Source organism: Eubalaena glacialis, chromosome 8, assembly GCF_028564815.1.
Source record: "Eubalaena glacialis isolate mEubGla1 chromosome 8, mEubGla1.1.hap2.+ XY, whole genome shotgun sequence".
NCBI classification, from domain to species: Eukaryota; Metazoa; Chordata; class Mammalia; order Artiodactyla; family Balaenidae; genus Eubalaena; species Eubalaena glacialis.
In genome coordinates this window covers 84080191-84094035 of record NC_083723.1, presented here as the reverse complement: position 1 = coordinate 84094035, position 13845 = coordinate 84080191, and the positions used below count along the sequence as shown (strand labels likewise).

At 39.3% G+C, this 13845-nt stretch overlaps 1 protein-coding gene across 4 annotated transcripts in view; it reads right to left on the bottom strand.

Annotated features, from left to right (window-relative positions):
• The window catches only part of BBS9 (Bardet-Biedl syndrome 9), a 466187-nt gene that overhangs the window by 429294 nt on the left and 23048 nt on the right, over positions 1–13845 (bottom strand). For all 4 annotated transcript variants that reach the window (XR_009701766.1, XM_061197900.1, XM_061197902.1 and 1 more), the window contains exon 5: positions 12989–13102. Coding sequence is in view for 3 of the 4 variants with exons in the window: in XM_061197900.1 (XP_061053883.1) it covers positions 12989–13102 (114 nt within the window). In the remaining variant the exon portion in view is untranslated. The remainder of the gene's footprint in view (positions 1–12988; positions 13103–13845) is intronic.

Below are 13845 nucleotides of genomic sequence, written 5' to 3'. Positions count from 1 at the left end.
AAATTACCAAACAAAATAAATAACACCAATTTTAGTAACATATTTTTAAATCAATTCAAATCCACCTTTTCAAAATTGATCTAGTATATTTCCAAACTATAATTTGATTGTCCATACTTATGTCACTCACTAAATTTTGCAAGCATTAGTCAATAGTATAAAAAGCATAGATAAACTACCATATTTACAAAAACCCAGAGTCACATGTTCCTTCAAAAAAGTGGCTTAGATTAAAATCAAAGAAACTATAAACATTTTAAACTTCAAACACATCTTCCACACCCCTCTGTAAAAAAAAGCCCAATATAGCCACTAATATCGCACATTTCAATCATTTCCCTCTAAAAAGTATAATATGGAAAGAATTTTTATTTAAATTCTGGAATGGCAGGTAGTAGTTTGAATAATGGAAGCTACTAGGCAAATATTCTTCAAGTAGTTCATAAAACTAGATTTCCTATTTCTTTAGCACTTCTTTCTCATTAATAGACATTGCAACATAGCTTGAGGTAAAACCAAAACTTACGGCATCAAATGAATGCACCTTTGAGTTTTTGCAAATGTATAAAGGGTATTTTTGAAAGGTTTTCTTAACAAGCAAGCAAACAAAAAAAAGGTTAGAAAAAAACAGTAATTACTCTTTTGCTAATTTCAAATAATATATTACCTCCACACACATATAAACTTTCTGATTATCTTAGGGGGTACTTTTCTTATAAACCAAAGTACCAACCAAAGAAATGAAATTGAGAAAGCAAATGTCTGACCTAGAAATTACCCAAAATGTTTTCCATAATCTATGCAGAACCAAAGTTATGCACCATCTTTAGCCAAACCAAGTACACATCTTTCTGACTGGAAAGTTTTTTTCCTGAATCAGGGAGAAAGCAAATTTACTCATAGCCTAGACAGCCCAGTTTAGTATGTTTAACACCATAAGATTCTAGAAGCAGAGAGCCTGGGTTGGAATCCCTCCTCTACCATTTACTAAGTATATCTTAAGTTACTCAACCTATAAAGCCCTTAGGACAGTGCCTGGTACAGAATAAGCACTCAGTAGATGCAGGGTGGCAGCAAACCTCTAGATCTCTGCAGCTTGGCTTCGGTTGGGAGACTGTCAGAAATTCAAACTCTCAGGTCCAATTCCAGACTTACAGAGCCAGAACCTACAATTTTATCATGATCCCTTTATGATTTGGATGCAAATTAAAATTTGAAAAGAACAGCTAGAAAGCATTTTTACATTATATTCTGAGACATTACCTATAATAATTAATTTTTTAAGAACCACTCCATTGCTCTTGTGAAGTTACATTTATTTTTAGCAAAAGGCAAAGTATTATTTGGGATAAAAATTCCTCCGTTAGTGATTTTTTACCATACCTCTGTATTCAAAGGGAGACCCAACTAAAGCCCAAGGTTGTAGAGGACTGCCATCTAGTGGTAGTTCATTCTGATACACATACCAAATAAACCCTCTGCCTATCAGTCCTTTAAACACATTTGTTTAAAATGCTGCTAGGTTTTCTTTTTGCTTAATTCCTTTCTTGAGGACTACTGACACGATTACCCAACTTAATAATTCCACAAGAAGACATCTTAAATACAGAGGAAGGTAGAAGACAAAAATTTTTCAATTTCCTTTTTTAAATTCAGATTAAAAAAAAAAAACAAAAAACCTCAGATCAAGTGATCAAGCCTTGTTTTGAAGGCTTGGAAGGAAGTTTTCAGATGAAAAGATTGACCTGCTCTCTCCTCTAAAGGTGCACATCAGACACACACTAGCAGCATCAGGCTTAGAAAATAGGCTTTCTTTTGAAATGTGCATTTCTTGGGGTGACTTCTACTTTCTTCTTCCTAAGTTCTGTACTTTTTACAATATATTTATATAGTTTGCAGGGGTGCTTTTTTGAGAAAAAAAGTATTTTGTAACCTTCTGACTCAATAACTCCACTTCTACATTCTATCCTAGGAAAATAATAAGAAACATGGGCAAAGATTTATATTCAAAGACGTTCATTTCAGCAAACCAAACAATCTCAACAGCTTCATAATAACCCACTGAATCTATGCATCAAAACTTACTTAAGGGGCTTCCCTGGCGGCGCAGTGGTTAGGAATCCGCCTGCCAATGCAGGGGACACGGGTTCGTGCCCCGGTCCGGGAAGATCCCACATGCCGTGGAGCGGCTAGGCCCGTGAGCCACAACTACTGAGCCTGCGCGTCTGGAGCCTGTGCTCCGCAACGGGAGAGGCCGCGACAGTGAGAGGCCCGCGCACCGCGATGAAGAGTGGCCCCCGCTCGCCGCAACTGGAAAAAGCCCTTGCACAGAAACGAAGACCCAACACAGCCAAAAATAAATAAATTAATTAAAAAAAAAAAAAAAAAACTTACTTAATCATTCTCCTCTGTTACTCATTTAGATCACTTCTAATTTTTCTATATTACAAATAAATATATGTATATACAAAAGGAAGAAAGGGAGGACAAAAAGGAAGGAAATAATTAAATATATGTCAATTTGATATGACTTTTTCACATTTTGGATCACTTCCTAATATACATTCCCGTAAACCACATATCAGCATTCAAGAACATTTTCACAGTTCTTAACAGCCAACCTGCTTTATAATAGTACTGTAAAATTTTACATGGCCATAAGCCATGTAGGATGTACAGACTGTACTATCACCTCTCTAGCAGCAAGTTTTATCCCATGGATAATTTTTTAACAGTTTTACAATTAAGATATAATTTACTTACCACCCCTTAAAAGTATACAACTCAGTAGTTTTCAGTGTATTTATAGAGCTGTGCAACCATCACCATAATCTAATTTGAGTTCATTTTCATCATCCCAAAAAGAAACCTTGTAACCACTAGCAGTAACTCCCCATTCCCCATGCCAATCCCCCAAAAAGGCTAATTTTTTCTACCTTACCACCCCATTACTTTTTCATGTTTTCTTTTAGATACCTCAATGATATTATGCAAGTGTTTCAAACCCATGAAACAGAATAATTGCTTCTGCTACTCGGATATCTCTCTGTTTCAAATTGGGAAATATCCTGCTTAACCATAGGAAAGTAAGATACGTTATAATAACCTCTTGTTTTTTCAAAAGGTACTTTTTAAATGTAAGGCATAATTTAAGAACTAAGAGAAGGAGGAGGGGCAAGATGGCGGAAGAGTAAGACGCGGAGATCACCTTCCTCCCCACAGATACATGAGAAATACATCTACACGTGGAACTGCTCCTACAGAACACCCACTGAACGCTGGCAGAAGACGTCAGACCTCCCAAAAGGCAAGAAAATCCCCACGTACTTGGGTAGGGCAAAAGAAAAAAGAAATAACAGAGACAAAAGAATAGGGACGGGACCTGCACCAGTGGGAGGGAGCTGTGAAGGAGGAAAGGTTTCCACACACTAGGAAGCCCCTTCGTGGGCAGAGACTGCGGGTAGCAGAGGGGGGAAGCTTCGGAGCCACGGAGGAGAACGCAGCCACAGTGGTGCGGAGGGCAAAGCGGAGATTCCCGCACAGAGGAGCGGTGCTGACCAGCACTCACCAGCCCGAGAGGCTTGTCTGCTCAGCCGCCGGGGCGGGCGGGGCCTGGGAGCTGGGGCTCGGGCTTCGGTGCTAGCCGGGAGGGAGTCCGGGAAAAAGACTGCAGCTGCCAAAGAGGCAAGAGAATTTTTCTTGCCTCTTTGTTTCGCGGCGCGCAAGGAGAGGGGATTCAGAGCGCCGCCTAAACGAGCTCCAGAGACGGGCGCGAGCCGCGGCTATCAGCGCGGATCCCACAGCAACAGGGACGCAGAGGGAAAAACGGAGAGATTCCCGCACAGAGGCTCGGCGCCGAGCAGCACTCACCAGCCCGAGAGGCTTGTCTGCTCACCCGCCGGGGCGGGCGGGGGCTGGGAGCTGAGGAGCGGGCTTCGGTCGGATCCCAGGGAGAGGACTGGGGTTAGCTGCGTGAACACAGCCTGAAGGGTCTAGCGCACCACAACTAGCCGGGAGGGTGCACGAGAAAAAGTCTGCAGCTGCCGAAGAGGCAGGAGACTTTTTCTTGCCTCTTTGTTTCGCGGCGTGCAAGGAGAGGGGATTCAGAGCGCCACTTAAACGAACTCCAGAGACGGGCGCGAGCCGCGGCTATCAGCGCGGACCCCAGAGACGGGCATGAGACGCTAAGGCTGCTGCTGCCGCCACCAAACAGCCTGTGGGCGAGCACAGGTCATTCTCCACACCGCCCCTCCCGGGAGCCTGTGCAGCCCGCCACGGCCAGGCTCCCGTAATCCGGGGACAACTTCCCCGGGACAGCGCACGGCGCGCCTCAGGCTGCTGCAACGTCACGCTGGCTTCTGCCGCCGCAGGCTCGCCCCGCCTCCTCCGTACCGCTCCCTCCCCCCGGCCTGACTGAGCCAGAGCCCCCGAATCAGCTGCTCCTTTAACCCCGTTCTGTCTGGGCGGGGAACAGACGCCCTCAGGCGACCTACATGCAGAGGCGGGTCCAAATCCAAAGCTGAACCCCGGGAGCTGTACGAACAAAGAAGAGAAAGGGAAATCTCTCCCAGCAGCCTCAGAAGCAGCGGATTAAAGCTCCACAAACAACTTGATGTGCCTGCATCTGTTGAATACCTGAATAGACAACGAATCATCCCAAATTTAGGAGATGGACTTTGGGAGCAGGATATATTAACTTTTCCCCTTTTCCTTTTTTTTGTGAGTGTAGATGTGTATGCTTCTGGGTGAGATTTTGTCTGTATAGCTTTGCTCTCACCGTTAGTCCTAGGGTTAGGTCCATCCGTTTTTTTTTTTTTTTTTTTTTTTTTTTTTTTGCTTAAAAATTTTTTTTTCCCTAATAAATGTTTTCTTAATAATTTTTTCCTTATTTTCTATTTTTAAAAAAATTTTTAATAAGTTTTTTCATATTTTTTATTTTAAAAAATTTTTTTTTCTTAATAAATTTTTTCTAAATAATTTTTTTCTTATTTTTAGTATAAAAAATTAATAAATCTATTTTTAAAAATTAAAAAAAATTTTTTTTTCTTAATAAATTTACTCTTAATAATTTTTTTTCTTATTTTTTATTATAATTGCTTTATTTTATTTTATTTTATCCTCTTTTTTTCTTTCTTTCCATTTTTTCTCCCTTTTACTCTGAGCCGTGTGGATGAAAGGCTCTTGGTGCTCCAGCCAGGCATCAGGGCTGTGCCTCTGAGGTGGGAGAGCCAACTTCAGGACACTGGTCCACAAGAGACCTCCCAGCTCCACGTAATACCAAACGGCGAAAATCTCTCACAGATCTCCATCTCAACATCAAGACCCAGCTTCACTCAACGACCAGCAAGCTACAGTGCTGGACACCCTATGCCAAACAACTAGCAAGACAGGAACACAGCCCCATCCATTAACAGAGAGGCTGCCAAAATCATAATAAGGCCACAGACACCCCAAAACACACCACCAGACGTGGACGAACCCACCAGAAAGACAACATCCAGCCTCATCCACCAGAACACAGGCACTAGTTCCCTCCACCAGGAAACCTACACAACCCACTGAACCAACCTTAGCCACTGGGGCCAGATACCAAAAACAACGGGAACTACGAACCTGCAGCCTGTGAAAAGGAGACCCCAAACACAGTAAGATAAGCAAAATGAGAAGACAGAAAAACACACAGCAGATGAAGGAGCAGGGTCAAAACACACCAGACCTAACAAATGAAGAGGAAATAGGTAGTCTACCTGAAAAAGAATTCAGAATAATGATAGTAAGGATGATCCAAAGTCTTGGAAATAGAATAGACAAAATGCAAGAAACATTTAACAAGGACGTAGAAGAACTAAAGAGGAACCAAGAAACGATGACAAGCACAATAAATGAAATTAAAAATACTCTAGATGGGATCAATAGCAGAATAACTGAGGCAGAAGAACGGATAAGTGACCTGGAAGATAAAATAGTGGAAATAACTACTGCAGACCAGAATAAAGAAAAAAGAATGAAAAGAACTGAGGACAGTCTCAGAGACCTCTGGGACAACATTAAACGCACCAACATTCGAATTATAGGGGTCCCAGAAGAAGAAGAGAAAAAGAAAGGGACTGAGAAAATATTTGAAGAGATTATAGTTGAAAACTTCCCTAATATGGGAAAGGAAATAGTTAATCAAGTCCTGGAAGCACAGAGAGTCCCATACAGGATAAATCCAAGGAGAAACACACCAAGACACATATTAATCAAACTATCAAAAATTAAATATAAAGAAAACATATTAAAAGCAGCAAGGGAAAAACAACAGATAACACACAAGGGCATCCCCATAAGGTTAACAGCTGATCTTTCAGCAGAAACGCTGCAAGCCAGAAGGGAGTGGCAGGATATACTTAAAGTGATGAAGGAGAAAAACCTACAACCAAGATTACTCTACCCAGCAAGGATCTCATTCAGATTTGATGGAGAAATTAAAACCTTTACAGACAAGCAAAAGCTGAGAGAGTTCAGCACCACCAAACCAGCTTTACAACAAATGCTAAAGGAACTTCTCTAGGCAAGAAACACAAGAGAAGGAAAACACCTACAATAACAAACCCAAAACATTTAAGAAAATGGGAATAGGAACATACATATCGATAATTACCTTAAATGTAAATGGATTAAATGCTCCCACCAAAAGACACAGACTCGCTGAATGGATACAAAAACAAGACCCATATATATGCTGTCTACAAGAGACCCACTTCAGACCTAGAGACACATACAGACTGAAAGTGAGGGGATGGAAAAAGATATTCCATGCAAATGGAAATCAAAAGAAAGCTGGAGTAGCAATTCTCATATCAGACAAAATAGACTTTAAAATAAAGACAATTACAAGAGACAAAGACGGACACTATATAATGATCAAGGGATCGATCCAAGAGGAAGGTATAACAATTGTAAATATTTATGCACCCAACATAGGAGCACCTCAATACATAAGGCAAATACTAACAGCCATAAAAGGGGAAATCGACAGTAACACAATCATAGTAGGGGACTTTAACACCCCACTTTCACCAATGGACAGATCATCCAAAATGAAAATAAATAAGGAAACACAAGCTTTAAATGATACATTAAACAAGATGGACTTAATTGATATTTATAGGACATTCCACCCAAAAACAACAGAATACACATTTTTCTCAAGTGCTCATGGAACATTCTCCAGGATAGATCATATCTTGGGTCACAAATCAAGCCTTGGTAAATTTAAAAAAATTGAAATCGTATCAAGTATCTTTTCCGACCACAACGCTATGAGACTAGATATCAATTACAGGAAAAGATCTGTAAAAAATACAAACACATGGAGGCTACACAATACACTACTTAATAACGAAGTGATCACTGAAGAAATCAAAGGGGAAATCAAAAAATACCTAGAAACAAATGACAATGGAGACACGACGATCCAAAACCTATGGGATGCAGCAAAAGCAGTTCTAAGAGGGAAGTTTATAGCAATACAAGCCTACATCAAGAAACAGGAAACATCTCGAATAAACAACCTAACCTTGCACCTAAAGCAATTAGAGAAAGAAGAACAAAAAAACCCCAAAGCTAGCAGAAGGAAAGAAATCATAAAGATCAGATCAGAAATAAATGAAAAAGAAATGAAGGAAACAATAGCAAAAATCAATGAAACTAAAAGCTGGTTCTTTGAGAAGATAAACAAAATTGATAAACCATTAGCCAGACTCATCAAGAGAAAAAAGGAGAAGACTCAAATTAATAGAATTAGAAATGAAAAAGGAGAAGTAACCACTGACACTGCAGAAATACAAACGATCATAAGAGATTACTACAAGCAACTCTATGCTAATAAAATGGACAACCTGGAAGAAATGGACAGATTCTTAGAAATGCACAACCTGCCGAGACTGAACCAGGAAGAAATAGAAAATATGAACAGACCAATCACAAGCACTGAAATTGAAACTGTGATTAAAAATCTTCCAACACACAAAAGCCCAGGACCAGATGGCTTCACAGGCGAATTCTATCAAACATTTAGAGAAGAGCTAACACCTATCCTTCTCAAACTCTTCCAAAATATTGCAGAGGGAGGAACACTCCCCAACTCATTCTACGAGGCCACCATCACCCTGATACCAAAACCAGGCAAAGATGTCACAAAGAAAGAAAACTACAGGCCAATATCACTGATGAACATAGATGCAAAAATCCTCAACAAAATACTAGCAAACAGAATCCAACAGCACATTAAAAGGATCATACACCATGATCAAGTGGGGTTTATTCCAGGAATGCAAGGATTCTTCAATATACGCAAATCAATCAACGTGATACATCATATTAACAAATTGAAGGAGAAAAACCATATGATCATCTCAATAGATGCAGAGAAAGCTTTCGACAAAATTCAACACCCATTTATGATAAAAGTCCTGCAGAAAGTAGGCATAGAGGGAACTTTCCTCAACATAATAAAGGCCGTATATGACAAACCCACAGCCAACATTGTCCTCAATGGTGAAAAACTGAAACCATTTCCACTAAGATCAGGAACAAGACAAGGTTGCCCACTCTCACCACTATTATTCAACATAGTTTTGGAAGTGTTAGCCACAGCAATCAGAGACGAAAAAGAAATAAAAGGAATCCAAATCGGAAAAGAAGAAGTAAAGCTGTCACTGTTTGCAGATGACATGATACTATACATAGAGAATCCAAAAGATGCTACCAGAAAACTACTAGAGCTAATCAATGAATTTGGTAAAGTAGCAGGATACAAAATTAATGCACAGAAATCTCTTGCATTCCTGTATACTAATGATGAAAAATCTGAAAGTGAAATTAAGAAAACACTCCCGTTTACCATTGCAACAAAAAGAATAAAATACCTAGGAATAAACCTACCTAAGGAGACAAAAGACCTGTATGCAGAAAATTATAGGACACTGATGAAAGAAATTAAAGATGATACAAATAGATGGAGAGATATACCATGTTCTTGGATTGGAAGAATCAACATTGTGAAAATGACTCTGCTACCCAAAGCAATCTACAGATTCAATGCAATCCCTATCAAACTACCACTGGCATTTTTCACAGAACTAGAACAAAAAATTTCACAATTTGTATGGAAACACAAAAGACCCCGAATAGCCAAAGCAATCTTGAGAACGAAAAATGGAGCTGGAGGAATCAGGCTCCCTGACTTCAGACTATATTACAAAGCTACAGTAATCAAGACAGTTTGGTACTGGCACAAAAACAGAAATATAGATCAATGGAACAGGATAGAAAGCCCAGAGATAAGCCCACGCACATATGGTCACCTTATCTTTGATAAAGGAGGCAAGCATATACAGTGGAGAAAAGACAGCCTCTTCAATAAGTGGTGCTGGGAAAATTGGACAGGTACATGTAAAAGTATGAAATTAGAACACTCCCTAACACCATACACAAAAATAAACTCAAAATGGATTAAAGACCTAAGTGTAAGGCCAGACACTATCAAACTCTTAGAGGAAAACATAGGCAGAACACTGTATGACATAAGTCACAGCAAGATCCTTTTTGACCCAGGTCCTAGAGAAATGGAAATAAAAACACAAATAAACAAATGGGACCTAATGAAACTTCAAAGCTTTTGCACAGCAAAGGAAACCATAAACAAGACCAAAAGACAACCCTCAGAATGGGAGAAAATATTTGCAAATGAAGCAACGGACAAAGGATTAATCTCCAAGATTTACAAGCAGCTCATGCAGCTCAATAACAAAAAAACAAACAACCCAATCCAAAAATGGGCAGAAGACCTAAATAGACATTTCTCCAAAGAAGAGATACAGATTGCCAACAGACACATGAAAGAATGCTCAACATCATTAATCATTAGAGAAATGCAAATCAAAACTACAATGAGGTATCATCTCACACCGGTCAGAATGGCCATCATCAAAAAATCTAGAAACAATAAATGCTGGAGAGGGTGTGGAGAAAAGGGAACACTCTTGCACTGTTGGTGGGAATGTAAATTGATACAGCCACTATGGAGAACAGTATGGAGGTTCCTTAAAAAACTAAAAATAGAACTACCATATGACCCAGCAATCCCACTACTGGGCATATACCCTGAGAAAACCATAATTCAGAAAGAGTCATGTACCAAAATATTCATTGCAGCTCTGTTTACAATAGCCAGGACATGGAAGCAACCTAGGTGTCCATCATCGGATGAATGGATAAAGAAGATGTGGCACATATATACAATGGAATATTACTCAGCCATAAAAAGAAATGAAATGGAGGTGTTTGTAATGAGGTGGATGGAGTTAGAGTCTGTCATACAGAGTGAAGTAAGTCAGAAAGAGAAAAACAAATACAGTATGCTAACACATATATATGGAATCTAAGGGGAAAAAAAAAAAAAAAAAAAAAAAGAGGTCATGAAGAACCTAGTGGCAAGATGGGAATAAAGACACAGACCTACTAGAGAATGGACTTGAGGATATGGGGAGGGGGAGGGGTGAGATGTGACAGGGTGAGAGAGTGTCATGGACATATATACACTACCAAATGTAAAATAGATAACTAGTGGGAAGCAGCCGCATAGCACAGGGAGATCAGCTCGGTGCTTTGTGACCACCTAGAGGGGTGGGATAGGGAGGGTGGGAGGGAGGGAAATGCAAGAGGGAAGAGATATGGCAACATATGTATATGTGTAACTGATTCACTTTGTTGTAAAGCAGAAGCTAGCACACCATTGTAAAGCAATTATACTTCAATAAAGATGTTTAAAAAAAAAAAAAAAGAACTAAGAGAAGATATATAAGTACAAAGTTACCTATTCTTTTCAAAACTAGTAGCAACTCTAATTACTTTGAAAGTCCATTACTGAATATAGCAAAAATGTCACACAAAAGCAAGGAATTTCTTTTTTATTTAATTTATTTAAAACTTTATTTTAATTGGGTTAACTTGATCTGGTAATAAAACTAAAAGTACAGTGCAATCAACGTAAGATAACATTTGACATGTGATCTAAAGAATTGTCTTGTTAAAAATAGGGCTTCCCTGGTGGCACAGTGGTTGGGAATCTGCCTGCTAATGCAGGGGACAGAGGTTCGAGCCCAGGTCCGGGAAGATCCCACATGCCTCAGAGCAACTAAGCCCGTGCGCCACAGCTACTGAGCCTGCGCTCTAGAGCCCGCGAGCCACAACTACTGAGTCTGCAAGCCACAACTGCTGAAGTCCGCACGCCTAGAGCCCGTGCTCCACAGCAGGAGAGGCCACTGCAATGAAAAGCCTGCGTACCGCGGCAAAGAGTGGCCCCCGCTCGCCGCAACAAGAGAAAGCCTGCGCACAGCAACAAAGACCCAACACAGCCAAAAATAAATAAAATAAAAAATAAATAAATTTAAAAATAAATAAATAAATGTCTTGATACTACCAAAAAATAAAAACTTACTTTCATTTAGCCAAAGCACTTTTTCCTCATATAATAAGTTTTTTTACTCCAGATGTATAGAATTTAGCCATTTTTCTTTTGGGGATTTAGTAGGGGAAAGAACATTGAAAATAGTTAATTAAACAGGGGAGACCTAGGTCCCCCGATCATATCAGACATTTTTTTAAAGAACAGTGGAAATCAGTTCTAACAGCTGAAGTTGGGAGGGGACACCTCACAGAAGTTAGCCTCTCATCAAATTTTAGCTTTTTCTCTCCTCTCTTCATTTCACTCTAGACATCTCCTATATTCTTCAAATAATCCAAACATTCCTGTTACTCAAGGTAAGCAATACTGCAATCCAGCCAAGTGTTTTGTCTCATATCACTTTAATTACACAAATGTTTATTTGTACATTACCACCCAAAATATTCTTGCCTTTACCTCTATATATGAAAAAAGTGAGTTCACATGAATGAAGGATGCTTCCAAAATAAAGACATTTTTTGTGTCACTAAAGCAAAATCTAACATAGGTAGCCTACTTTTTATTAACACAACAGTTAAACAATAAACTCATAAAAACTTGAGCCCAAAGATAGCTATATAATAAAATCCCTAGTTACATGTTCAGCACGTGACACACACACACACACACACACACACACACACACAATCACACAGGTGTCGACACCTGGCTTCCTATCCTCATTTCAGCACCAGCAGCTCCTCTATCGTCCTGTCACAGTGAAGTGAGAGGAGTTGGATTGTAAATTATTCTCCCACACCAACAGCAACAGTATACACAAGCAAGCACCAAGCCCTGGTAACTCAGAAGCTCTGGAACTAGGGTGGTAGCCCTTGTGCTAATTAGAAAGAGATACCACCAGGGTGGGAGGAATCCAGCCTCACTGAGCCAGTACTTCATAAAGGTAATGCCTTCGTGAAATTTAGGAAAGGCACCCTTCCTCTGGGGATGTTTATTCCAGGCCAGAGCACATGGCTTGATGAGCAGGATCAGGTCTGCATTTCAGTCTCCACATGCCCCTGGTCCAGGTGCCCTGGTTTAGAAACAATCTGCACAACCCTGTACAGTGGCCCTGGAGGTGGATTGGGTGGAGACAGGGGTCTACAGCTTCACCCTGCCTATACCCTGCCTAAGTAGCGCGGGGACCCCCATCAACGAAGAGATCAACCCCTTCTTCCCCTGAGAGAGGCAGGGACACAGTTCCACCACAGAAAAGCTCAATTTCAGTCAGCTCATGTATAAAAGACAAAATGTAAAGAAAAGACAGTTTTAGAAATGTCTCTGTAGACCACATAAAAGTGCTGGTTATATGAAAATCAAACACATTCAATGTTTAAAGTTTTCTTTTTTTATTACTTTGCCCAAGTATTTGAATATAAAGGTTTCAATAAAATATGTTTAACTCTCTCTAAGATTCATACCACATAATTCTCCATTTTTATATGGCCAAATATTCTGGTCCTTACAATAGCACACTCATGATTAAATGCAAATTACCTTTTACACCACCAAATGATCCATAAGTCATATTGCAGGCTGTTCTCTGAAGATTATGTTCATACATCAATTTGATCTGATATTGGGTCCCATGTTCCACATTACCCAAGCTTCCTAAAAAGAAAAAAATAAAAAGACTGCTTTGTATTTGTTTACATTAAAAAATATTAATATCTTCTCATCCTCTTACCAATTCCAAGTAATTCAATTTCAGTGAAATTTAAAATGGCAAAGCACTAAAACATATGTATTATGAACAATTAGCATACTGATGACACAGAATGCCAGCACAGTTAAAACAATTTAAGTCTCAGCTAGATTATACCAATAGATGAAATACTACCCTGGGTGACATTTTGTTATCTATGTCCATTATGTCTGAGTAAAGTGTAATTATTTAAGTAACAACAAAATCCTCCAATTTCAGTTCTGAAATAAATGAGGTTAAGTTCCCTGCATTTATAACAATGATAGACCAAAGACGTGAATCAAAGTGTCTAAGAAAAAAATTCCCCACACTTTCAAGCAATTCAATTTTCTGTCCCAACTCTCAAAATATTCAAGCCCCTAATATATTATGTTCTAATTTAATAGAGAGATCTAAAGCTTCTCTCAGCAAGTAAATAGGACAATATGTTTTCTTTGAAGTCTGCCAAGAAGAATCTCCTTCAAAACAAAGAAAAATACTTTCCCTGCATTTAATAGATCATATGTGCTACAATCACTTTGTAGTTCATTCCAAATGAGAAAAGATTCTTTATCCGCATTTTACTCTCTAGTTGTTAGGCTTTCTAGAGTATATACAGTTAGAGCTATATCCTAGTGATCAGGCAAGAACATTATGATTAAAAGAGGTG